Raw genomic sequence first — 26,323 nt, 5'->3', positions numbered from 1 at the left:
TTAATGTCCATGTTATCCTGAGGGAACACAGTGCTTAAGATAGACTTGATCACTGTGTTCGGAGATGAACAGGGCAAAATAGCCTCACTGTGCCAGTTGCACATACTCCTCACCATTGTACCAGCCTGACACTCTCAAGGAAATATTGGTGTTTTTTGTTACTTTTCCTATGTGGGTTTCAACTCTGCTGGATGTTGATGTAATGTATGGAAAAAAAATTGTCTGCCTGATATTTACCCGCTGCACTTGCTGTGGTACCAAATGATTGGACACCTAAGAAATAATGCCTATTTGGTCACTCCATTGTTATGAGACGCCCAGGCCATTTGTGGAAAGGCGAGATATGCCATTAAGTGTTTCTAATTAAAATAGTAGTATACAGTGTACATCTATATAATTATATGTCCTGAATATGGGATGCAAAAATATAATTGTATATTTTTATGAATATATATAAAAATTGACAGTAAAGCAACTAAGGGAGTGATGGACACAAAATCAGATCCAGATCCAGAGGGTGGCCTCGCAGCGCTCCATTATGTAGCTGATGTGTTCAGTAGTTGGAACTGATGCATTTAGCTGCTTCCAGATTAAACACTCACAGAAAAGGGAGTTCTCTCTTCCAAGCCTTCTTGCGGAATGACTAACATACTGGAGTGTGGAGCAGAATGTGATCTTTCTTGGTGTTATATAATGAAAGAGCTCATTGCAATACATATATTTGACTAGATCAGCAACCTGATTTGTGAATGTCTTGATTGGGGTTAAAATCCCACAGCTGGAATGTTGCATTACTGTGGTGTTGTGTGTTCATCATGATCAATATTTTGAATTGATTTAGTTGAAATTAAATAACTATTGGGGGAAAAAAGTCTCTGGTTTTGGAAGAAAGTGGCAAAAGATTAACAGCCCTTCTCCTGCAGTTTGGGAAAAGATGGTCTTGAGGATGACGATGACGACGATGATGACTTGGATGAGAACTCTGGAAACAAACGGAAAATAGAGGTAAAAGCTCGTCAAGCATCTCATACCAATTACTTACTCATGAGAGGATATTGCGCACCAGGAATCGTCAGCACACGCAATTTGAACCCCAACGACAATATTGTGGTCAATTCTTGCCAAGTGAAACTCAAGCTGAGATGTGTCCCAATGCCAGGAAGGCTCAGTTCCCAAGGTTAGTTTCTGTATGTGTGTAAACAAGAAAAGCCAATTGGAATGGGTGTCACTATGTGCTTGCAAACTCAGGGGAGCGGAGGCAATGTTTTAATACACAATTGTCATCTCCTTTTATACTTACCAAATATTGTGGTTTTATTATGCACCTGACTTTGATCAGCTTCCTCGTAGGGATGTTAAATTTTGATTCAATTAGTCAATAAGGGGGCACTTGCTATCCCGCTGCTCCTCTGCCTTTGAAATGTACAAGAGCTGCCAGCGGCTCTTGTACATTTCAAAGGAAGAGGTGCAGTGGGGACCAAAGCTCTCCTCCAACAGCTGTGCCTCTCCCTTTAAAACATACGAGTGCCGCCCATGGCTCCTGTACATTTCAGAGAAACAGGTGTAGCGTGGAACCTGCGTGAATGGGGACAGAAGCAGTCCCTGCTCATGCAGGGCCCCAACTGCTGCTGCTGTTGTACATTTCAAAGGAAGGGGCACAGTGGGGAACCTGTGCGAGAGACGCAGCCGTTGGGAGCCTGCACAAACGGCGACTGCTTCAGACCCCAATCGCATGAGCCTCTTCCTTTGAAATGTACAAGAGCCGGGTGGCTATTGTACATTTCAATGGGAGAGGGGCAGCATCTGGAACAGTGAGAGCAGGGACTGCTTTGGTCACTGCTTGTGTCATTTCCTCTGCCTCAGCCCCCCAGAGATGGAGCTGGGGCGGGGGAGAACAGGCTTTTAAGCTGGCTCCCCCCAGCACCGGCTCCTGCTCCCCCACCTTGGTGTTTCTGATCCAGAGGCAACAAGGGAGGTGAGGGGGTGAAACGACTAGTTGAGTAGTGACTCAACTACCTGATAAGCCTAGGGTTATCTGGTAGTCAAAGTCGACTAGTCGCTTACATCCCTACTTCCTTGTGTGTATCCACTTCATGTGCGATCATTAATCCAAGTACCAAATATGCGTGCTACTCGGTGAGCCTTTCACCGGGGAGCAGTCTGTCTGTCTATTTCATAATTGTAAACCTCTTTTGTGCTACCTCTGAGTTTCCTCTTGTTAGAAGAAAGCCTCTTTGGGGCAGAGACTCTCACTTACTTTATATTTTAGACCGGGGCAGGGAACCTTTTTTGGGTCGGGGCAACTGACCCACAGAAAAATCGGTTGGGGGCCACACACATGTGAGAAGCCCCTGACTGAGAAGGAAAAAGACACTCCTTGCATTCCCCTCCCACACCAGAGTCTGGGGGGCCAGGCTAGTAGATTTTATGTGCTCCAGCCCTGTGGGTGGGTGGCAGGGGACTGGAGCACCAGCACGAGCTCCCCAAGGTTGGGGATCCCTGAGCTTCAGGCTGGATCCAGGCAAGCCGGGGGATACATGCGGCCCCCAGGCCTGAGATTCCCCAGCAGTGTTTTAGACAGTGCCTAACACAACAGTGCCTGCTCTGGCTGCGGCCTTTAGACACGGTTGCAATAGAAATGTTGAAGAATAATATTCAGAACTCAAATTACTGAGACCTATCTTATAGTTTAGTGTTCCCAAAGCTGCAGCCAAGCTCATTGTGCCCAGTGCTGTGCAAGCCCAGAACAGGAGACAAGCTGAACAGGGAAGGCAGACCACAAGTGGGAGAGGGGAACCTGTGTCTGTCTCCATTTTACCACCAGGGAACTGGGGCAGAGAGGGCAGTTTTCCCCTAGATTGCACAGGGCATTGGAGGATGTGGATTCAGTTCCCAGCTCTACCAGAGCTGGTCCAGTGCCTTAACCTCAAGAGTGGGGGTGGTCTTTGCTCAGGACAGAGGTATCCAGAAAGGACTCTGTGGTTAGTAATGGAAGGTCTGCTGCTGTCCCTGCCGATGCCATTCACATCTGTCGCATCTGTCCGAAAAGCTTGGTCCCTGATGTAGTTACCACACATCCCCTGTATGGCTTAGTCAGCTTGCCAGCTCGTTGCAGCACCTAACTGTTCCCCTTGGCCACCTGACTTTGGGCATCGGAGAGCAGTGTTGCATCATAGTGCCCCATAAGGCAAGGTGTACAGGCTATCTATTAACACCAGAAAAATGAAGGTGGGATCGAAGAATCAGTTAGGAATGGTGTCAGATCTCCCTCCCTCGCTACCACCTCCCCAAGCTTCCTGGACCAGAAAAGTCACTTGAAAACTGTGTGTAGTTGGAGCTGACTGATAAAGAGCCTTTTATAAAGACAAAACCCACTTGGAAAAGCCTACTCACCCTGCCCAGTTTTTCTGGTGTCTGTGTGGTTGTAGAGATGTAGCCGTGTTAGTCTGGGGTAGCTGAAGCAAAATGCAGGACAATGTAGCACTTTAAAGACTAACAAGATGGTTTATTAGATGATGAGCTTTCGTGGGCCAGACCCACTTCCTCAGATCAAATAATGGAAGAAAACAGTCACAACCATATATATCAAAGGATACAATTTAAAAAAAAGGAACACACATGAAAAGGACAAATCACAATACAGAACAGAAGGGGGATGTGGGGGGGGGGAGGAAGGTGAATGCCAGTGAGTTAATGATATTAGAGGTGGGGAAGGGGAAATGTCTGTGAGTTAATAGTATTGTGTGATCTTCCATTCCATATTCTTTATCAGACTTGGCCAGTAATTTTCTACTTTGCATTGGCCTTTTTCACTCATTCCTATCAAAGGAGTCACTTCTCCAGAATCTGCCATTTTGCCCTAGGCTCTCCAGCTGCAATCCAAAACCATAGCAGAACACTTTAAATCTGTTCATTTACACGATTCCCTAAGCAACCCAGAGCTAGAGACAGACACGGCAAGAGTCCAATCTCTCCTTCGCTATTATTTCATACTTGCCTGGGGTTAGAGCCTTTGTAAGCCATCAAAGTTGGTTGCTTTTCTGCAGTCCATTTCATACACAAGGGTGGGGGGCACATAGAAAAAGGGAATTTGCAGGGGTGAATACGAAACATTGAGCTATACTTTTAACTGACGACTCTTAAGAAAAGATTTCCTGGCAGAGGAGCCTGGAAAGATTTTTGATCTTTCTGTCGTCCAATGTATGGTAACATTAGTACAGGAAGATCCTGTTTTCACCAAGGCTAGGACACTCGTTCTGCTTTACTTTGCAGTTCCTTCCGTAGTTGATGACCTGGCTGTCGGAATCTCCTGCCTCCCTAACGCTTTTACCAGGCTGCTCAAAGTCCAGGAAGCCACATACGACGCAGATCAGTTTCTCCACCGGTGTACGGAGTATTACGGGTATAATGCTAAAGATGTGTCTGCCGCCCTGGAGATTCGTAATGCCATTGAAGCATCCTCCTACTTCGGGATTGACAAGACAGAGCTGGGTAAACAATTCCACTGCTATGAAGAAGCTGACACTGAGCGCACCAGGAGTTTACAGCAGTATATTCAGGTTGGTTTCTGTCTCCGTCACCAGTATATATCTGAACTCCATAGCATTCTTTTTGAATAGGAAGGGAATCTAATCTACATGATACAAGCATGAACAGAATTGCTCCCTCGAAGTGATTACACATAGTCGTGAAATTCCCAGGCTTCAGCCAGTGGTAATCTCGTCTAGTGCGTCTTCAGTGTCTGTCTCCCTGAAGATCAGAAAATATAGTGTCAGTAAATGAAAAAGTTGGATTGAATCAGAGAATCAGAGAACTGGAAGGGACTTCGAGAGGTCATCGAGTCCAGTCCCCTGCCCTCGTGGCAGGACCAAGCACTGTCTAGACTGAGTGACTGCAGCCTTCACGGAGGCACCATGCTCAGTCTCTAAAGTGCACAGGAATATTTCAGTATCTCTGCTGTAGTTTCAGAGCAGTTTAAGCTTGGAGACTATCCTTTTAAGTCTGTAGGACAGGAAACCTGACAAGGGACAGCGTTTGGCAAGGCACTCTAGCTATGGGTTGCAATAATAGGAATTCTGTGAGGTTTTGAATGTTTCTTTATACTGGTATTCCCCATGTAAAGATTAAACCTGTTTCTTTTTCAGGACCTCCTCAAGCTAGAAGAGGTGTTAGAAGTGGGAGGGAACACCGTCCGACTGGTTGCAATGACGTTTGCCACGCACTGGCTCTTGCATTCAGTGTGTCTGAAGAACAAAAGTGGTGGTGCTGATCTGCAGGATGAAGACTCCATCACTCACTTTGATTTGCTGCAGGCCTCTCAGCAACCAGGGCCAGAGAAAGAGTTGGAGTCTTCGAGGGAGGAGAGAGAGCCTGGAAAAGCCATAAGACCTGTTGTCAGTGATGAAGGACCCTCAAGAAAAAAATTGAAGACTCTACATGGTGAGCTTCAAGATGGCACCGATTCACCTCAGGACGTGAAGAGCTGTTCAGAAGCAGCAAGTTTAACTGAGCCCATGCAGGTGAAAGAGGAGTTAATTGCACGTGAAGGAACAGGTCCTTTCAAAGAGAAGACAGGATACCACCCTGTGCAAGCACCAGAATCTGTCACTGATCAAGAACAAGATAAAGCCACTTTCAAAGAGCAAGGGACTGCAGTAGATGATAGTGTTGCCGCTAATGAAGAGGAAAAGCAGATATCTAGCTTTGAACATACAATGAAAGATACAGCTTTGAACATGTCTCCTGAAGATGCATCTCACCATCAGGATGAAATCTGCAAAGGTGCGCAGGGGTTTTATTCATCTGGGATATAGACTAGTAAGCCAGCTTTAAACTTGTTCCTGTAAATTCACTAGTCCCAAACCTCATACCTATGTGCTACAGCCAAAAACACACTTCTCTTACTGCTTTTTCTTTAACAGTGGTTTCTGACAGTTAGTATAAAATCTGGATGTCTTTTTTTAATAGTGCTCATTACATGTGTTCTGATTTTTCTTCAGAAGATTCCATGACGAATCTATCCCAGGAAGCACGGGAAAGGTGAGTAATGTCTGTAGAAAATTAAATAATAAGCATGTAATGCTTATATATAATATTTTTCTAATAGATTGCATATATAATACAATATACTAGCAAAATAACTCCATTTCAGTGGACAGCTGTTTTGATAGTAAGTGCTCAACTGACACTAGTGCAGATGTCACCAATTCCTTGGTAAGTGCATGGAAAGACTCTGGAGACTAGGATACACTATCTTGCCTTCTCCTCATCACCTCAGACTCCTGCCATTCCAAATGTCTCTGGCACACGGGCACTTCTGAAAAGCCCAACGAATGCCAAACACCAAAAGAAACAGAAATAACCCTCTAGTCTTCGCCCCAGACTCAAATAATCCTAATGCTCGTAAACCCCTGTTCTGCAAATGAGGGTTTAGAGAATAGGAATAGCACAATACTGGAGTGGTAGATTTTAGTCAAGAACCTGGCCATCACTTCCAAGACATTAAATCAAAGGACTCGGCGCCTCAGTTGATCTGTGATGTTGACGCACAATGCAGAGAGGGGCCTTGTGTAGCCTTCTAGGGCATTAAAGAGCTCTTTCCTTGAACTGGGGTGAAAGCAGGCATCATTTTTGGACACACATGAAGTGCACACTATGGCCAAGGCCTTGTGTGAGAATCTGGCCCCCTGGTTTTGGCAGCAGATCCAGGTACATCAGAAATGCAGATTGTATTGAATTAAAAATCATGTGAAATGAGCAATTGGTCAGTAGGGTTTCTGGTGGGGTTTTTTCACTATTCCTGTAATAGTTAATGTGCTACAGAGTTGTATATTGTCAGCTCAGCTTCCTTGCAGAGATGGGTGAAGAGCTGGAGGCTGGGCTAGTGGGGTGAGGGCAGTTGAGGACTGTTGGTACCTGGGAATGTGTGTGCACCAGCGAAGGGACACATCTCTTCTTTCTTTGCCTTTTTAACCTGCTTTTGAGCTGGCTACATATTGTGGGGGACGAGGGACTTGTCTTTTTCCCTGCCCCAGTAACACTTGACACTAACCGTATCTCCCACTGCTCGTCCCAGAATTTGCCAGTGCATGTGGCAGGAATAGACCAGTGCATCAGCTGGGCACTTCTGCTTTCCTGATGGGCACTGAGATGGGTTCTGTTCACTGGCTAGCTGCCTTTCCCAGCTTATTCAGGGAGTGAAACTGACTGAGCTACTGCTCACGTTATGTCCTGGGCATTCCCCGTGTTCCTGTTCAGAGACCATGATGTGAAACAAAAGCCTCTTGCTGAAAACAGACCTTCCCTACCCCCCATCCAATTTGAATAGGGAGTGCGCTCAGATTTATTTACTCAGTTCTGTCCTGGGGTCAAACCACCCAGATTAAAAACAGTCGCTTGCCAGCAAACTGTCAAGAACAGGATCTGCAGCCCAGTGTATTTGCACAGAATTACAGAAGGATGATGAATGTGAATGTCTGTATTTTTCCTTTTGATGTGGGTGCTTTACTAATGTAAGGAGAAGGGAAGAGATGCCTTTATGTGGCAAGATATTTGCATTTTTCATTTTTTAAATTGCAACTAAGGGGAGTGTGCTGTCTCTCCGCAGAGCCTGTGAGAAGGTCTGTTTCATTGGGAGGCCCTGGCGAATTGTGGACGGGACGCTGAATAAGCCAGTGTGTAAGGGAATGATGGAAGCTGTGCTCTATCACATCATGACCAAGCCTGGCATAACGGAAAACACCTTGATGCAACATTATGTGGGGGTTCTTCAGCCTGTTTCTGTCTTGGAGATATTACAGGTACGTTTGTCATGCAATGCTGAATGTTCTGTTCAGCCTCTTAGGTTTAGTGTGACTGTCCCATTGGAGTGATACTAAAGGGTCTCACCTGCCCACAGCACAGTAACACACTCCCTTGTCGGGAGTCTCAGGAGAGAAGCCGACAACTGTGAATGGTCCTGCAGACTGTTCCCTTTTCCTCACTTGAACAGGTTCATCTAGGCCAGGGCTGTGGCTTGCCGGTTGGTGGGGTTGGGAGGAAATGTGTCTTCCCAGTGCCTGCTCTTTGAATTATTGTGGTGCTGGCCGGCAACTGCAGAACAAGGATTGCTTTCTAAGCCACTTTCAAGTGTCACCCGAGGTTTAGCCCTTCGTACAGTCTAAGCAGTTTGTTTAACCTGGAAAAGACAAGACTGAGGGAGACAAGTATGTTAAAGGTTGATGTAAGGAGCAGCGGGACCACTGAGGAAAGGACAAGAGGCAATGGGCTTAAATTACAGCAAGGGAGAATTAGGTTAGATATTAGGAAAAACTTGCTGACTGTCAGGATGATCCGGCACTGGAACACATCATTTAGGGAGGTTGGGGGATCTGTCATTGGAGGTTTTTAAGAACAGGTTAGACAAACACCTGTTGGGGATGGTCTATATAATCCTGCCGCAGTGTGCAGGTAACTGGATTAATGCTCTCAGGGTCCCCCTTCCAGTGCTACATTTCTGTGATGTATGGAATTGACTTGTTACTCTAATTCAGTGAGTTACAGCAGTGTAAATATCACAGGGATGCATTACCAGTTTGAGAGATCTGTCAGTTAGCCCTCCCAATGCTGCCCTATGCTAAATTATCCACTCCTGAAATGTCTGCTTACTCCAGGGTGCTGCTCCAGATGGCTGGCTGGATATTCCCTTTCAGTTCAAATGCCAGTGACCCCCTTGACTTTCTGCATTTGCAACTTGCTTTTGTTGTAAGTTCAAGGGTCCCAAGGCCATTACCATAATTATGCCCCAGGCTGGCCCAGAATGCATAGAGCCTAGTAGTGGCCATCAGCCCCTGCTGGGATACCCACCCAGAGTGCAAACTGCTTTTCCCCACACAATGCAACATGATTGTCAGGGTGCAAGCCCCCACCATGCCTCAGTGCCCCCTGACTGTCCTCATCTAGCCCGTCTCAGGGCAAGTTACAGTCTCTATGGGTTGCTCAACATTGGCATCGGGGTTGTCTCAAGTGCCCTGCTTACCTAGTCGGCATCACGATCCGACTCCAAACCTGGGTTTTGTCTCCAGCCCCTTGTCAGGGGGAGTCTTGGCTGGCCCTCTCCCAGCCCTTGCTGGCTGGCTGGCTATACCCAGCTTGTCTCCCTCCTAGGAGCTCCTGCTTCCTTCACTTTCAGTCCTCCAGTGGCTCCCTCCTAAGCAAACTGTGCTTCTCTATTTATAGCTGTCAGCTGGGCTCTCATTAGCCCAACAGCTTCAGCTGGCCCCTCCAGGCAAACTGGGCTTCACTTAAGTAGCTGCCAGCCGGGCTCTCCCTAGCCTGAACAGCTTCAGCTGACCTTTTTGTTCCCAGCCCTAGCTCAGGGCTTGAGTCCTGGTCTTAAAGTGCCAGTGCAGGGCAGGCGCCCTGTCACAACGATATTGATAAAATGATTCACAAGCAGAGTAGCTTAAATGGGGGCATACTCAGCTGTGTGGACTCGCATTCCTGTTTTAGTTATATTGCTGTAATCTATAGCAAAGTTGCTGTCTCATGGAGCCGAGGCTGTTTACTTGTATTGTTATCACGCTCTAGAGTAGGTGGAGAAACAAAGCATGAAGCATGTCTCACGGAACAGTCTTACTGGGTTTTTGCATTTCTACATAACTTCTTAAGTGAAAAACATGTCAATTTTTCAACAGGGGCTGGAAGCACTTGGTTGCATCAGAAGATTCTTCATGAAAAAGCCCTTGTCAGTCTCTCTTTTCTCTCGGCCTGTTGCTGAAGAGCTAACTGACTCCAAACTGAGTGAGACTCTAACAGTATTTTATGAGCCCACCATAGACTGTGCTCTGAGAATGGGCAGAGTATTCCCATACGAAGTCAACTGGAATAAATGGGTGCAGATGATCCATTTATAAGAGATGGCATGGTGCGTCATGCCAGCTTGGCCATCCTTTATTGGTGAATGCTAATGGAGGTGAAACTTCTGGTGTCCCCCGTAACTTGTGTTCTGTCATTTTGTAATGTTTTGTTAAATAAATTTTTATTTCTGCTTGGGAATTACTTCAGGCCCATTGTAAAGCAAACATGAATATTATAGGGTCATGTATGATAAATCTTCAAACAATCCCAGCACCTACTAGAGGTGGGAAACTGTCAGTTTAGGATATGGCTTTGTATTCAAACTTCAGTACCTGGATTTGATTTCTCCAAGTCACGGGAGATACTATAGTGTTTTATATAATCAGAGATCTCTTCACCAAAAGGCTTTTGCATTGGTAACATTGATCAGAATCTACTTAACACAATATCAAAGATTAAAGAGCCCTTTACTACCAGAAATCTCTCACACAACTAGTGCATAAACCTGCACATGGAAAATCAAGGGGAGAAGGGGCTAATATTCTGCTGCTCCAGCTGCAGGCATACAGGCCTCTACCTCTTTATTTGGGAGCCAGGAAGCCTACACGTACTTGTTTTCCCTACAACCTTCTACTGGATCCTGTGCCCCCAACTCTTGAGTACAACAGAGACAAGAGCTGGGTGGACACTTCGTGGTGATGCAAGTGACCTAGCCTCTGCATTGTAGGAGGCGCTGGTGACCCACCACCCTACACCATAGCATCCAATACGCTAGCCACATGTGGCTATTTGGCTGGCTGAGGGGCTAGTTTGCTATAGCAGCAACCACTATACTGGCTACTGATTCAGAACTGGTTAGACACCACAGCTCTAAACAGAGGCAGCTCTTTGTTCTGCTGTGTGTGCCATTAGGAAAATGTGCAGTATATGCATAACCTTCACCCTGGACCATCAGATTATGGTGAATGCCTGCACTAGCAGCAGTCAATGTTAATTTAAACTCATGCAACAACTGAAACCAGGGATATTTATTTCCACATTACCATATATCATACAACTCAGCTGGGGAATTTTCAAACAAACAGCAAAAACAACACTGAAGAAATTAAATCTGAAACCAGTCAGTCCCTCCACCTGTGCCCACACTGGGCATTACAACACTTGTAGAAGGTGGTCATGGGTTCATCAGCTGATCTGGTCTGAATCTGCATGAAGTAGGCGCGAGGATGCTCACACTTGGGACATGGCTCTGTAAAAGAAACCAGAACTCTAGTGAGTACAGCTCCCAGGGTAATAAAGCAAATTCTTCATTCTGCCAGGGGAGCTCACTGTGAGGGCCACTCTACCTGATGGACTAGAATGCAGCCTTCCACAAGCCATTCAAGAGAGATTTCCAAATGTCCACTGGCTCACTTTTTACATGATGAGAGAACTTAAAAGGGCCTTCAGGGGTAGATGAGAACCTCAGGCCACTGTGCTTGAGAACACCCCCTAATGGCACTGAATTTAGCATGTTGGGGACTAGCTGGTTCTAAAATACAAGGGCAACACTAACTATCCATGGAGTCATTGTGGATAGTTCTCTGAAAAATATCTGCTCAGTGTGCAGCAGCAATCAAAAGAGGTGACAATATTAGGAACCAGTAGGAAAGGGATAGGCAATAAGACAAAACATATAATACCACTACATAAATCCATGGTGCAACCACACCTTGAATAATATGTGCAATGCTGGTCACCCCCTCTCAAAAAAAATAGATCAAAATTGGAAAGGGCGGCAAAAATGATCCGTGGTATGACTCAGCTTCTATAGAGAGATTAAATAGCCTGGGGTATTTCAGCTTGGAAAAGAAATAACAGAGAGGATGTGACAGAAGTCTATAGAATGATGACTGATATACAGAAAGTAAATAAGAAAATATTTCCTCCTTCACATGTTATTTGGTGACTCCAGGTTCTTGTGTTAACAGGTAGCAGATTTAAAACAAACAGAAGGAAGTGTCTCTTCACAAAACACAGACAACCTGTGGGACTCACTGCCAGGGGATATTGTGAAGGCCAAAACCATAAAAGGTTTCAAAAGAGGTTCATGGAGGAGAAGTCCATCATTGGCTATTAGGCAAAACTAGCAGGTACACAACCCCATGCTCTGAATGGCTCTAGCTTGACTGCCAGAAACTGAGAATGGGTGACAAAATCCATCACGTGATAACCACACGTTCTGTTTGTTCCCTACAAAGCACCTGGTGCTGGCTATGTAATTGGACAGGATACGTAGAGCCCTGCAAATCTGCGGATACCTGCTTTATGTCCGCAAGTATCTGGGGAAGCGGAGACCAGCAGCTCATTTCTGCGGATGTGGATGCAAATTTTTTAATCTAGAACCCTGCAAATCCGCGGGTATCTGCATCCGCAGAGGGGTGGTACGTGCAGGTGTCTGCGGCTCGTTGTGGGGGCTATGGATGCGGCAGGGCTCTAAGGATATGGGCTAGGTGGCCTGTCGCTGGAGCCAGATCTCCTGGAAGGGGGCCCGGGGCCGGCTGCTGGCCCAGGCCAGTCGGAGAGCAGCGCAGAGGCCGGCGCTCACCTGCCGTGGAGTCCACGTTCTCCCAGGCCGCCGCGCCGCCCAGCACATCGTCCACCTCCTTCAGCTTGGGGTACTTGCGGCTGCTCACCTGTGGGGACAGGCTGTGAAGTGCCCGCCCAGCCCCCACCTGGTAGGCGGGGCTCAGGCACGACAGGAGCCCCGCCCACATCAGCCCCACCCTCCTAGCGATTAGCTCCGCCCCCAGCAGCCTCCTCAGGGCAACCCCCGCCCAGGCTCTGATTGGTTGCTCTGCCCCAGCAGGTCGGCCGTTGGGGCTGTCAGTCCCCGCCCACCGAGGTGGCAGCGGGGGGGCGGGGGTTACCTTGCGCGTGACGTTGCGCACGTAGGGACACGTGGTGCAGGCGAAGCGGTGGCACCTCGCGCCTTCCTCGGCCACCAGCACGTTCCCGCAGGCCGGGCAGAACAGCAGCATTTCTGCTTCCGGGTCACGGCGCGCCCCCGCCTCTTCCCCCGAGCGGGTCACAGGAAGCCCCGCCCTGCCGGCGGCGATGGCGGAGTCGGGCCCCGAGGAGGAGGAGCTGGCGCACGCCGAGGTGCTCGACCTCTTCCAGGAGGGGCTGGCCCGGCTCGTGCAGGACCCGCTGCTCTGCGACCTGCCCGTGCAGGTACCGCCCGCGCGGCGCGCGCCCGGCCCCGCCCGCGGCCTCGTGACTGCCCCGCGGCACTGACCGTTAACGAGTCGCACTGGGAGGGGGGCGTGTCCCGAGCTCGCGCCCCCACGTGACTGCGGGTGGGGGAGGGGCGATACAGCCTTGGAGAGGCGCAGGGGGTGGGGGAGGGTCAGCCCCCCCATGGCTGCAGGAGCTCTGCCGGCGCCGGGCGCTTCATCGGCCCTTCGCTTCCCGGCAGGTCACGGTGGAGGAAATCAATTCGCAGATCGCGCTGGAGTACGGCCAGGCCATGACTGTGCGCGTGTGCAAGGCGGATGAAGAAGTGATGCGTGAGTCCCCCGCACTGGCCTGCGCCGTCTGTGCGGGGTGGTGTTGGGAGCCGCTGGGGGGCCGCTCTGCTCTGGAAAGCCCGCAGCATTGAGTCCATCCCCTCTGGCTGGCGGGACTCGGGCTATGGGGCTAAAACTTGCGGCATAGACATGTGGGCTCAAACTGGAGCAGGGATTCTGAGATCCGCTCCTAGGCTGTCTCTACACCGGCGGGTTCTTGCACAAGAACACGGCCACACTGCCACGTGCTTTTGTGAAAGAGCATCCCTGGCAGTGTGGATGCTCTCTTGCGCAAGAGAGCCATTTTAGCCATCCGGCTTTCGTGCACAAGAAACTCCTGCCGCGCGTCCACACTGCCCTCTTGCGCGAGAGCGCTTACGCTTGTTAGAAAAGAGCGTAGCTCTTGCACAAGAAGCCCCATCTTCTGCCGCTGTACTGTAAGTCTCGCACAAGAGCAGGCGGGCAGTGAGGCTGCTCTGCGGGTTCTTGCGCAAGAACGGCCTGTCTTCATTACAGTGTAGCTTTACCTTCTAAGATCACATATATGCTCTAAGTACACGGTTGTCATGTTAAATGGCACATGCAGGGACGGTGTTGAATTGTGTCCCCTGCAAATCACAGCCATGTCCGTGCTCTGAAGCATTCGTCTGTCAGAAGCTGGAGTGAGCAGGGGATAAATGGGAAAGTCAACTAGGTAGGTAGTTGCTGCCAGTTAAGACTTTGGCACAGGGCAGGTATGGGCAGCCCCTGCTTAAGCTGGGTAGGATCTGGGGAGGACATTGAGACCGAGGTTCAGTTCCCATATTTTCTCTTGCCGCTTGATCTAGTGCAGCACTAAGCCTAAGCACTTTACCCACAAGCGGCATGTGGCTCTTTCAGGTCTAGCACATGGCTCTTCAAGACTCCCAGGCTATGTCTAGACTGGCAAGTTTTTCCGCAAAAGCAGCTGCTTTTGTGGAAAAACTTCCCAGCTGTCTACACTGGCCACTTGAATTTCCGCAAGAACACTGACGATCTCATGTAAGAAATCAGTGCTTCTTGCGGAAATACTATGCTGCTCCCGTTCTGGCAAAAGTCCTTTTATGCAAAGCTTTTGTGCAAAAGGGCCAGTGTAGACAGCTCAGATTTGTTTTGCACAAAAAAGCCCCGATTGCGAAAGGTCTAGACATAGCCCCAGAGTGCCAAGGAATCCTGATTCATGGAGCTCCTAGAGGAAGAGAGCTGCTGCTACCCCTCCTTCCCCAGCCATGAACAGCTGATTGGGGAACAGGATTAGTTCAGCTCAGAGGCAGAGCAAGCTCTGGGAAGGAGACCTCTTCCCCTTGTTGGCCCAGGCCAAGGCTGCAGACTGGAGGTGGGGCAGCAAAGAGGACAGGTTTCCCGGGGCCCAGTGATTTAACAGCGCCTGGGGCTCTGGTGCCACTGTTGCCGCAGTATTGCTATTGCAGTGGCAGCTGGAGTCCCGGGCCTTTAATCACTGCCCCTATCCCCGCAGTCCAGGGTGGTGCTGATGGCTGGCTGGGGGAGGCATGGTGTGGTCCCAGTGGTGCTGAGGGCTGGCTGTCCCTTCTGCCCAATGCAGCTCCACTTAAAGTGCCACTTCCAACAGGTCAGGGTGGGGCTCTGCCTATCGGAATGCATCTCTTGGGTTACTGCTAGTTGACAGTGTCTTCCATTTTAGCTGTGGTAGTGGTACAGAATGCCAGCGTCCTGGACCTGAAGAAGGCCATCCAGCGATACGTGCAGCTGAAGCAAGAGCGGGAAGGAGGCAGACAGCACATTAGCTGGTGAGTGGGGGGCTCCCAGAAAAGACAAGGGGGTGCTATGGGCAATCTGATGCATCTTGTCACTACCATGTAAAGTAGCCACTCACGCAATCGTGTGTGTGTGTGAGAGAGAGAGAGAGAGAGAGAGAGAGAGAGAGATCAAATCAAGAGATACCACTGCAGGGTAGAGACCCTTGTAAAGCACATGTGGGGCAGGAAGAGCCTGAAGGCCCATGCTGCTCAGTCATTCCGTTAAGTCATGGAATTTTGCTTTTCCAGGACCTATGTATGGAGAACATATCACTTAAGCTTTGCTGGAGAGAAAATGACAGATGACAAAAAGAAGTTGAGAGAGTAAGTGGCAGGATTTTTCTCTTCACTGAGCCGATTGGGGCTAGATAGAGGCCTGGCTGGATGGGGGTTGTCCGATTATATGCTTGTAAAATGTTTGTGCATACAGGGTTGATCTTTTCCTTTTGATTCTGGTTAGATTTTCCAATGGAAAGCTTGAGAGGTGTGGCTGCCTTGCCTCATAGAATGCTCCAGGGTTGGTGTTATGGTCACTGACCTACCTGCACATCTCTCCCTGACCTCAACACAGGCATGTGTTTCCTCCCTGGGGAAACCTGTGACCAGCAGCCTCATTAAAACGGAGTTTGCCTAACCCTTGCAACAAAGCAATATGAGGGGGAGATTTTCCAATACATGGCCAACATGTCTATTGAGTCTAATCTAGTATGTGCACAGTTAGAGAGGCTTTTCTCTTTAGTTACAAAAACAAAATAGAAACTGCTTATATCCCTCTAGCCCAGGGGTGGCCAACCCATTACAGGAAAGGAGCCAAAATAGTTGTGCATATAGTGCAAAGGGGGTGGGGGGAAGTTGTCACAAAAAAAGACACTGCTTCTTTTAAAAAAAAAACAAAACCTCAGGTTGGCTTCTTGGCCATATCAGCGCCATCTTTGCTTCACTGTGCCGGACGGCTCCTGGTGAGCTCAGGGAACCAGGGGCTGTTTCCAGGGGCAGCTTCACGAGCCATGGAGGAGGGTTCACAAGCCACACTTTAAGGGGGGGAAGAGCCGCGTGTGGCTCGCGATCCGCAGGTTGGCCACAGCTGCTCTAGCTGGACCAGAAACTCTTGTTCAGACTGTTCCCGCAAAAGTGGGCTGAAATCATTAAGGCTCCTTTCCTGGCTTGGTCTTCTAAGGAACCTCAGTAGAAGCAATTTGGTAACTGTTAGGGCTTTCTAAGAGAACTCATTACTCTCTCCATAGGTTGGTCAGCTCTGCTATTGGCCATGAAAGATTCAGTTTCACTTGATACACCACTGCCAGGGCCAACATTTACATTTTTAATAATCATTGACGTTACACACCCTGTGTCAGTATGCCTGGGCAGGACAGCCACACTTCATCACTGGGGGAGACCTCTCCTGGGGATAAAAAATACTACCTCAAATGAGGGCTGTTAAGCTCTCTGAGAGCCTGGTTCCCAGGGAAGTATTCTCTATCCCGGCACTTCTCAGCACTGACTTTTGTTGCTCAGAAAGGTGTTTTTTTGTTTTGTTTTTTGTTTTTTTCCACACCCCTGAACAACTAAAGTTTTAGTGCTAAAAGTGGTACTGTAGGCATTGGCTAAGTGTGCAAGATTTTACACTCCTGGAGGGGGGTGTCTAACAATTGACTTGATGTTCTGAAGTCAGCAAACCTTGAAATTCAACAGAGCGGCCATGAGTCACCCTAACCCAGGCATGTCCAAAGTCCGGCCCGCGGGCCAATTGCGGCCCGTGTTCTGGTTTAATACGGCCCCACAGGTAATTTGGCAATATCTATCTTTTATGGCCCCCAATGAATCCATATGTATTGAGATGAATACATTGTAAAATCTCAGTTAATGTCAGTTGGTCTAAATCAGTTATAAATATATTTGGACACAACATGTATACTTGGTGTTATGCTCCTGTTCATATTTTTTGAACTTAAAAGTTGACAGACAACCTTTATTACCAATAATATGTAATGTACTTTACAATGTTCCTGACATATATTTCAGCTTCCTGGATTTTTTTTTCATCTGGCCTTCAGATATGAAAGGCAGAGTGATTTAACACCTGTTTAGATTTGTCATCCATGTGACGAAATGAAAAGTATGCCGTTTGCAATAAACGTTGCATAAAATAGTTAATTTGCATTTAATTTTAATGGTTCAAAGAATGTCAGGCAAAATGGTCGGCCCTCACGCTTGTTCACTTCATCAAATCTGGCCCTCTTTGAAAAAAGTTTGGGCACCCCTGCCCTAACCCTTTCTGGTGGGGGAAAAGCCATTTCCCTAGTCTCAGTCATCAAGAGTAGGGTCTGTCTTCCCCAGGCAGTTGCTATTTACAGCACACCAACCATAGGTGTGTGTGTGTGTGGCTTCCCAGATAAACATGACAAACACTCTGCTCTAAGGGGCTATTTAAGTTAGCCTGACAATACCATAAATGCCCACTGATGAAGTTGGGCTTGGGGAAAGAGAGGCATGGGGTCCAGGGGGATTACTTTCCCTGGGGAAGTAATGGACTTGTGTGCTGTGATGGCGCTGGGAGGGCAGAGATTGGCTGGAACCATGGGTAAAGAGGTCTGGGGCTTTTTTTCTTGTTATGGTTGAACTGGCAGTGAAGCATTGGGATCAGAGGAGGAGAGGAAGCAGACCAAGGACAACCTGGGGGGAAAGGGAGAGTGGCTCTGGTGGCGAGGCAGAAGGGAGTGGTAACATCACCAGAGGAGGGAGTGAAGAGCTGCAGGCTCCTGGCCCTGCTCAGTGGCATATCACTGGGGACCAAAGTAGTTTACAAACCATCTCAGCTCCCCATGCACATACTCAGTAACTGGAGGCGGGAGCAGCATGAGCACCGGTTGCATTCTCTAGTTATTACACACCCTCTGGCACTGGACACACTGAACAAAGAAACTTGGCAACTCCGTGCACAGACTGGAGGGGAGGGAGGGAGGGAAGGCTTGTCTGACTTCTGCATACAGGTTGGTGGTTGCAAGAAATGCCTTTGCTCCAGCCCCTCCTTTCCCTCCCCAAACAGTGCTGAGCAGGCACGATTCCTGGGGAAGAGACGAGAAGAATGGAGTGCATGTGACATGTTAGTCATGTCACTTAATGCATGACTGGAGGTCCTGAGTTACTGTAGTGATGGGCTGGGAAGCTGGATAAACAGGTTAGAATTCGCTGTGGTATGACTAATTGGTGCCCTGCTAGCTACACAGTGTCCATATCATTCTCTTCAAGCATGGTGTCTCCCAGGTGAGAAGGAGTCTGTGGGCTGGGGCATATAAAAGTTTGTTTCTATGACTAACAGCGTAACTCTCCATGCAGGTATGGAATCAGAAATCGGGATGAAGTCTGCTTTATAAAGAAGCTGCGAAAGTGACCTGTAAGGTACGTCCTAAAGTTTCATGCACACTTTCGGGAACCCTTTATCTTCATGAATCTAGAACAAGAGTGTTCGTGCTTATGGTGGGTAGCACTGCAACTCTCAGCTCCTGGAGCACTCCAGAGTTGTTGCTGTGTCCCAGTCACATTCAGCCACTTGTCCTGTTACATTTCCAGGTGTGAGTCAGGTAGGCTGGAGTGAGCAGACATGCCTTGTCATTAGGCACTTCTGCTATTATGGATACCTGTGGGATTAGTGACCTTTCCCCGGTACTAAGTACTGTTTAATTTATAGTTAGTGATTAATATTCAGTGCTTATACTAACAGCAAGAACACAGTTGAATCGACCTGAAATGAGTGGAAGCAGCACTTGCTCACTATTCTTGCAGCTCACCTATTTGGTTCATGCTGATATGATTTTAAAAAAATAGTTCTTGATATACATTTCCTAGGCAGCTGTATTTGAGACAAGATTATAGTAGTACAGCCATTCTGGTTCAGCTGAGGTCAAGAGTTGCCTACCATTTAAAATGCACGTGTTTAGTGTCGGTACTCTAAACTCCACAGGGCAAGCTGAGTTGTTTGAAATGTCTGTGCCTCATGGAGATGGGTGCATTCAAGGCAGGATTAGTGGGCCAAATAGGGGGTCTTTGGGGAAAGGGTCCCCCCCCCCACTCCATGTTAGCTGTGTGGGTTTTTGTTTTTGCCATCCATACTTGGGGCTCAGACTTACTTTTTTTTTTTATATAAAGCTGACCTCATTTTGATTTGATGTCATACTTGAATAGAGAATTATGCAGTTGTATGCCCAGATACAAACTTTTATATTACCCAAACTTTGCTGCTTAGGGCTGTGCTCTAGCCTACTACTGGACAGCAGCCTTGACTAATGTCAAGACCGATCTCAAATGCTTTTTCTGAAAACCCAGTTTGATGACTGGAGCTTGATTGAAGAACGAGGGATTCCAAAGATGTAATTGTACTAGCTATGATTTCTCAATGAATAAGGGATTGTCCTCAAGGAGACCTTTGTTTTCTGGGTGCTCAGAAGCTGTCCTGTCTATAGAATGGTTTGGGGGCTTTGTGGCCTATAGCTTGGTCTGGCATGGAGCAGGGGGTCGTCCTGCAGTACACACACTCTCTCTGTGTCTTGCTCTACCCTCTCACTTGGCTTCTCCATGGCACTGGGAAGCAGAGAAGGGGCAGGAGTGAGAGTGGAGCAGGGGCACAGTGGGGATGGGACTTTTGGCGGTGGGGGGCTTGCCCTTGGTCCTCTGACGGGGGTTGTCCGTAGTGCTGTGCCTGGGAGGAGGTTGTCCCATGCCCCGGTAGGGTAACCATGGTGGGCAGTTACTAGCTGAATGCATTTTTAACTATGTACATCTTCAACAATGTAACACTGTACTCTGTGTTTATGAAATGGTTCTAGTGTCTGGCTGGCATTTAAACTGGGCTGGCCAAAATTGTCACTGTTGATTAACAAGTCAGGCACCTGAATCCACCCCCTGCATCTACACTGCTTCTTGTGTAGGTGCCTAACTATAGTGACACAATTGTTTCCTGGATGCATTGTGGGTGCTTGGCTCTGGGAGGAAACCATAAATGAAACACAGCTGGTGTACAGGGTCACGTGTCAGCCCAGCATGGCCTACAGGAATAGTGGTGGCAATAGCAATACCTTAATTTCTAACTCACTCATAGCAGCTCCTGGCACAGCACTCCCTCTGCCTGGAAAGGACTCGCCCTAGGCAGTTACTGCAGCAGGACTAGCCTATGGATTCAGTATCTTTCAAAGAAGTGCAAAGGCAGGACCTGATGAGTCTCTTGTGCGTTAGTATTTGGATGTGGTGCCGCCTTTCACTGCCCCCACCTTGTTCTGAAGGCTCTCTGATGCTCATTGGAGCTCTCGTTGCCTGCCAGAACTTGATGACACTATAGGATTTTAATCCTTTATTTCTAGTTATGCCTAACAATTTATGCAGCTGTCTTAACCAGATTTCAGGAGGAAACAGACCCTGAAGCAGTCCAGACCTCACACATGCTGTATTCATCCTGAGCTACTGCGAGATTAAAAAGTGGCTATGGTGAAAGCATAGAGCATTGGATCAACTAAAAGCCATAAATGGTGGCATGAGATCTTGAGCACAAGGAGGCAGGAAGCCAGCTGTCAGCACCTACAGCGAGGGCACGATGTCAGAGCACTGGACTGTGTGGAAAACCAAGACCTTCGTTGCTTTTGGCCTGCCCTACCTCAAGGAGCCTGCTCCCTTGGTAAGACAAGCAGGAGGTGATGGCCTTGGAAGGGGAACCTGATCTCTGTAAACAAGATGAGGCAGCTGGTCTGTGTTGCAAAAAGCTGGCCTGTAGGTGTTTGAAATAAAGGTAATAAAAATGGTGTGAGGGGATGACAGTGAGCTTGAAGCTGTTTAGGATTAGAGCTTATACCAGTCAAAATGCATCCAGTTCCTATAACACCTGACTCACTACCCACACAGCTGTGCCACCTTGCTAGAACATCTAGAGGCCAAGCCATTGGTGTAGCTTCTAGTTCGAATGCAGGGTCTTACTGTGCAGGCGAGACCATGGTGTTGGGAGAAGGGAACTGGGGAAATCTTTTGGGAAAGGAGAAGCCTAGTCAGAAAGGATGGGCTCCACTTAATTCCTCTACTACTACCTGGTTCTGTTTTGGTTTGTGTTCATAAACTACAGGTAAGAACTGAAGAAACAGGAAATTAAATTCAGTCCTGAAAGAATCCATCAGTTGTGCCAACATCAAAAAAATAAACTTGCTTGGCTGGTGATGGCAGTCAGTGGCTGAGGCTGAACATGTAGTAAGATAAAGTAAATAAACAAAGCCATAGACTGTGCAGAACAGTTAACAGTAGCTAAAACGCTACTTTTCCATTTAATCACCACCTTAGCAGTAGTAAACAAATCTGGTTAAAAATGTAGTATTAAAGTAGTGTAATAAAAATATGGCAGCAGAAAAGGTTCAATAAATTGAACAAGGCACAATTGTTCTGTTTTCAGAAAATGTGCAGGACTTCTGAGATAAGGCACGATGGGTCTGCCAAGTGCTGACAAGACAGTTTAAATTAACCGTAGTCAGGGTTAGATGTGTCACGGGATGAGAGGTTTTGTCCATGTGGAACTGGCACAGTAAAATGCAAAGACAATCCAACTCCAGGACCTGCTCGAGAAACCAGTCTTCGCCATTCAGTGGAGCTGTGCATCTAGATCGTACTTCTCACAGAACTTGTCTGTGAATGGAATACATGTGAGGAACTCACACCATTCACACTTAATCGGATAGAAGTAGAACAGAATCACGAGTCCTGAGAAGAGTCCAATGAAGACGAGCTGAAACACTATAATCTGGCATCGCTTCCGATATAAATCGAATTTCCCAAAGCTAATGTAGGGCAGGAAGGCAAAGGACAAGAAGAGGCCACTGATGAATCCCGAAATGTGGGCAAAATTATCAATCCAAGGCAAGAGGCCAAAGGCAAAGAGGAAGAGCACCACAGCCAACAGCTTGAAGAAGGCCCTCCATGGACGTGCCAGGATCTGCCAGCTCTGGAAGAGTTCCACAAAGAGACAGGCCAAGATTCCAAACTGGGATCCTGCAGGACCTACCTGCAGGAGAGAGAAGATGCAGGTTATGGAGAGTGAAACCAACCAATCCTACTATTGAATGCTCCTACCAGGTCTCAGCTTCACAAAGGACTCTCTCTTGCTGTCAGCCACTGGAATGCTCCATTTCCGTGACAGAGAAGCTGCCTAATTCTGAGTCAACAGCTAGCAGGGGAAGCTTTTATCTCCATGCGGCGGCGGCGGGGGGACTATAGTCAGTTACTAACATAGTAAAAGCAGCGTGACTGGGTGATTTTAATTGTTAACCAGTGTTTTAATATCATGGGCTGCACAGGAGACACTTTAAATATCTGCTTGCAAGTCTGTCTGAATATCACTGCAGGCCCTGCCGTTCTTCTAAAATGCACCAGGGCATCACATGGGAGCATACTAGGACTTGGGCAGCTGGATATAGGCAGGGCTCTGGAAGATGAAAGCAGGGAGGCCACAGTGAAAGTGCAGGGTGAGAGAGACGGGGCAAGTATGGCAGGCTGTCTACCCCTTCTACTGTGCCTTCACCATGGAAACACTCACAGCTTTTTAAGATCAGGGCCTACCCATAGCCAGCAATCTAAAGGCAGAGACCATCTGTGGCAGAGCACAGGCATACTACCTGCAGTACAAATAGGCCCAAAGAGAGGGCCATGCGTGTTTCCTAGCTATCAAGGCTTGGAGACCAATCCTGTAGGTGGTAGGAGCAGTAACCCCCATTGCTGGGATTCTGCCTAAGGCCATTTCTGCCCTACTCCCTCATATCATATAACCATGTTGCTCCAGGGTGTGAAAAATACACACCCTCCAAGTGACCCAGTTATACCGGCCTAACCCCTGTGTGGACAGTGCTGTGTTCTCCCATCACCAAAGCTACTGTCTTTCAGAGAGGGAGATGCTTTTCCATCAGCATAGGAGCATCTTAAGCGCTACAGCTATAGTGCAGTAGCTCTTGGGCATTAGTTATGAATGGGATCCTACATAACAGCTGCATTAAGTCAAACTAAAGATCTCTCTAGCCCCCTGTCCTGTCTTCAGTGTGCCCCAGCGGGAATGAACAGAACAGGTGATCACCAAGTGATCCTCCCGTCACCCATTCCCAGCTTCTGGCAGAGGTTAGGGACACCATCTCTGCCCAGCCTGGCTAATAGTCCTCCTAAATTCCCAGGCCATTTTGGTCAATTTCAGTCATATGATGTTTAAAATCTTAACTTTCATTATTTGAGCTATTTAAATCTGAAACTTCACATTTTTTATCAGGACTCCTACAGTTAAACAAAGGAGTAGTGGAGAGTGACAAGGTTATTGCAGGAGGAGTGGTGATACCACAAAACTTACTTCTGTATTTCTTCAGAGCTGGGCAGGAGTCAGGCTCTAAAGGCAAAGCCACTGCCAGCAGTAGCACAGTAATAAGGATGGTATGCTATGGTATTGCTACCCGTACGTCTATGCCGCGGTTGGGGGAGGCACGGCCTTCAAAGCTGGGCACTTGGCCAACAGCCATCACCTCCAGCCATGCAACTTTTAAGGCGGTGAGGGTGACAGTAGTGTGACCCCCTTTCCCTCCCCAAAAAATAACATTGTGACCATCCTGCAACTCCCTTCTTGATCAGAACCCCCAGTCTGAGAAGTGAATCTCTGCAGAATCTGTATAGTATGGGGTAAAGGCCCACAAAAGACCAGAGTCTGTGGTCTGGGATGCGTTTTTCATAGCCATGAGTTTGGTCATGCCCCAGCTATGAAGCTCTGAGTCTCAGCCTAGTACAGGGCCATAGGGCCTGAGAGACCTAATTCAGGGCAGGCAGCTCACTGCCTCCTCAGGACTGTGGGCAGGGCTCAGCCTCACGCCTGTTTCTTGGGGTGATTTTACTGTTCAGTAACTGACCCAGCTCGTCAGTGGCCAATAGTGCTGCCCTCTGACACAGGCCAGGGAGACGCAGAGATGGTAGTGGAGGCTAAAGCGCCAGGAACAATCATCCCATTCCTTGTCCGAGTGCTTCTACAAGGGAGGATTTGGACCACTCTGGACATCCCAGAGCCACCCCAGAGTCCCCAGTTTGAGGAGTGCCTACAGTGCATCACTGGAGGTGGGTGGGTTAGGGTTGGGTGATACAGGATTCAGTTCTTACAGTAGGTAATGGGACCTGCCCACCCGCCTGAGGAGACCTACCTCTGCTCTGTAGGGCAGGAATATTGCACTGGCTAAGTTCCCAGTGATGCCGCTGAGCAGGTAGATGATGGAGATGCGATGCCAGCCTGCCAGCTTCTCCAGGTCTCGCAGGATGGTCATCTGGAAACAGACTGAAACCAGGCAGTGCAGGATCCTGCCAAATCAGAACACCAGAGCTAAGGCAGCAGCTACCAAGGTCCTGGGCAGTCCTGCTCTGAATCCTGGCCCAGGTTCACCCGTAGCCTCTGGCCTGCCTCCCGCATGCACTTCAGTCCCTGGCCCCAGCGAGTACCTGGGCCAAGGACATGAAATAGTTGTCATTTATTTGAGGTGCAGAGGAGACTGGCCCTGACTGAGCACTGCCTGTAATGCAGCCAAGCAGGGGTACTCATCCCCCCCAATCCCTGCAGGGAACTAATGGGCACCATGCCCAGGGATGCCACAGACAGACCCACCCCCACTGCATGACAATGCAGACATTGGTTTGTCTTTGCAGTAAGACTTACCCAGCGTGGAGGAAAAGGGAAAGCCAGAGGCGGTAGAACTGGTCAGGAATCTCTGGGTTTAGGAAGGGCAGGAGGCCACAGACATCGTCCATGCAGTGCACCTAATACAGAAAGCCAGGTCAGCTGGAAACGCAAGGGTCTATGGGCCGTTGAATACATTAGCCAGGCTGCATGTGGTGGTGGTTGCTGGGAGACTTATTGCCCCATATGCCAGCCAGGAAAATGCCCCGCCAGAGGCGGAGACCTCCAGATGGGCCAGGTTGGGGGGGAGGAGCGGGGAGGAGGGCATAAGGCCATAAACATCTGTTTCATCTAGTCTGACCCCCTGTGCGACACAGGCTAGAGAAGTGCCCCAGAATCCCGCACTGGTCTCTAGAGAGAGATGGTCATTGTCCTCTCTAACCTGTCAGCCTGCGGCTCAGGGTCCTGCTGTGGGGCATAGTTCGAGGCTCCCAAGCGGCAAAAACTTGCCCAAATCTCACCAAGGGAAGAGGGAGGGGGAAGCGAATAGCTTTGAGAACCTGCCCTGCAGCCCCAGCCGTACCTGGGAGCAAAGCGTTGCCTCCTCGTGGAAATAGCCCCGCATGAAATCACAATACTCTCGAGATGTTATCTCACACCTGGGGGAGAAAAGAGAATTGCCAGATTCACTTGTGCTGTCAGGAGCACCTCGTGCCCTGGAATCAGCCTTGCTCTGCAGGCCTCATGTCCCTTGGATCGAGCCCCGGCCCAAAGGTGACCACATTGCACACGAGTCAGAGATGTGCTTCCCAGCCCGGGCATCTGTGCTAGGGAAACACTGAACAATTCACTCAGCAAACAGAGCCCTCACCGATACCCCCCAAACCCATCCTGAGTCATCAATCCCAGCTCAGAATCACCTCAATGTCTCACCTGCCGGGGGGTCACTGCCCAAACAGCCTAATGCCCTGGGCTGCTCTGAGGAGGCACAGGACTGGCTTGTGCTGCCCTTCCCCTTTCTATCCAAGAACCTGGCCTGTAAACCCTTTTGGCACAGGTCTTCCCTTCTTTCTAGAAGGTGCTCATCATGCTCCAGGGCTCTCGGACTGGAACACCAGCCTCTAGCAGAGCTGCACAGCTCTAGCACAGACACAGTTTACACATGCAAATCCTACCACGTGTGAATCGTGCCTACACTAGCAGTTCCACAACTACACTGCAGCTATGTAATCTGGGGAGACAAGGCTGTGAGAGAAGGCAGTGCTTTCCACTGGGCTTTTGTTTTGAGAGTCAGACTGGAACTAAGAATCTCCCTGCAGGAATTCTAACTCTAGTTCATTGATTTTCTAACTAACGGAGTGGCAGATGGTGAGTCTGCCACAATCTTAGGGTCTCTAAAACTAGGCTGTATAGCATCCATGGCAGAGATTTTTACACTGAGAGGCAGGGACAGTCTCTGCCTCTATACGAGTACAGATCCCGATTGG

At 48.6% G+C, this 26,323-nt stretch overlaps 4 protein-coding genes across 15 annotated transcripts in view; 2 read left to right on the top strand and 2 right to left on the bottom strand.

The window, feature by feature from the left end:
* GTF3C1 (general transcription factor IIIC subunit 1) overlaps positions 1–10,044 on the top strand; it is a 73,579-nt gene extending 63,535 nt beyond the window's left edge. For both annotated transcript variants that reach the window (XM_075899171.2, XM_075899172.2), the window contains 6 exons: positions 924–1,177; positions 4,273–4,559; positions 5,145–5,781; positions 6,000–6,039; positions 7,607–7,799; positions 9,675–10,044. In XM_075899171.2, the coding sequence (XP_075755286.2) occupies positions 924–1,177; positions 4,273–4,559; positions 5,145–5,781; positions 6,000–6,039; positions 7,607–7,799; positions 9,675–9,893 (1,630 nt within the window). In that variant the 3' untranslated portion in view covers positions 9,894–10,044. The remainder of the gene's footprint in view (positions 1–923; positions 1,178–4,272; positions 4,560–5,144; positions 5,782–5,999; positions 6,040–7,606; positions 7,800–9,674) is intronic.
* Positions 10,045–10,850: 806 nt separating this feature from the next.
* On the bottom strand, positions 10,851–12,880 carry POLR3K (RNA polymerase III subunit K). Its single transcript, XM_006124543.4, has 3 exons — positions 12,747–12,880; positions 12,425–12,512; positions 10,851–11,086 (listed from the first exon to the last, which is right to left on the bottom strand). Exons 1-3 carry the CDS (start codon positions 12,855–12,857, stop codon positions 10,959–10,961), a joined length of 327 nt encoding a protein of 108 aa, XP_006124605.1. The 5' UTR covers positions 12,858–12,880; the 3' UTR covers positions 10,851–10,958.
* A 36-nt stretch (positions 12,881–12,916) lies between these two features.
* SNRNP25 (small nuclear ribonucleoprotein U11/U12 subunit 25) overlaps positions 12,917–26,323 on the top strand; it is a 60,423-nt gene continuing 47,016 nt past the window's right edge. For 2 of the 6 annotated variants that reach the window (XM_006124547.5, XM_025185386.3), the window contains exons 1-5: positions 12,917–13,050; positions 13,295–13,385; positions 15,067–15,172; positions 15,431–15,505; positions 18,518–18,580. In XM_006124547.5, the coding sequence (XP_006124609.2) occupies positions 12,934–13,050; positions 13,295–13,385; positions 15,067–15,172; positions 15,431–15,505; positions 18,518–18,572 (444 nt within the window). In that variant the 5' untranslated portion in view covers positions 12,917–12,933 and the 3' untranslated portion in view covers positions 18,573–18,580. Of the gene's footprint in view, positions 13,051–13,294; positions 13,386–15,066; positions 15,173–15,430; positions 15,506–18,517; positions 18,581–20,535; positions 20,971–21,284; positions 21,382–26,323 lie in introns of those variants that run through there. The other 4 variants (XM_006124546.4, XM_006124545.5, XM_006124548.5 and 1 more) reach the window with 4 other exon arrangements.
* RHBDF1 (rhomboid 5 homolog 1) overlaps positions 21,446–26,323 on the bottom strand; it is a 105,021-nt gene continuing 100,143 nt past the window's right edge. For 5 of the 6 annotated variants that reach the window (XM_075899185.2, XM_075899187.2, XM_075899184.2 and 2 more), the window contains 4 exons: positions 25,420–25,495; positions 24,876–24,976; positions 24,370–24,523; positions 21,446–22,211 (listed from right to left, as the gene is read on the bottom strand). In XM_075899185.2, coding sequence (XP_075755300.2) covers positions 21,792–22,211; positions 24,370–24,523; positions 24,876–24,976; positions 25,420–25,495 — 751 coding nt within the window. In that variant the 3' untranslated portion in view covers positions 21,446–21,791. The remainder of the gene's footprint in view (positions 22,212–24,369; positions 24,524–24,875; positions 24,977–25,419; positions 25,496–26,323) is intronic. The other variant, XM_075899190.2, reaches the window with a different exon arrangement.

The sequence above is a fragment of the Pelodiscus sinensis genome, chromosome 15 (assembly GCF_052426305.1).
Source record: "Pelodiscus sinensis isolate ZL-2025 chromosome 15, ASM5242630v1, whole genome shotgun sequence".
NCBI classification, from domain to species: Eukaryota; Metazoa; Chordata; order Testudines; family Trionychidae; genus Pelodiscus; species Pelodiscus sinensis.
The sequence above is the reverse complement of the archived record's forward strand: the minus strand, read 5'-3'. Positions and strand labels throughout refer to the sequence as shown.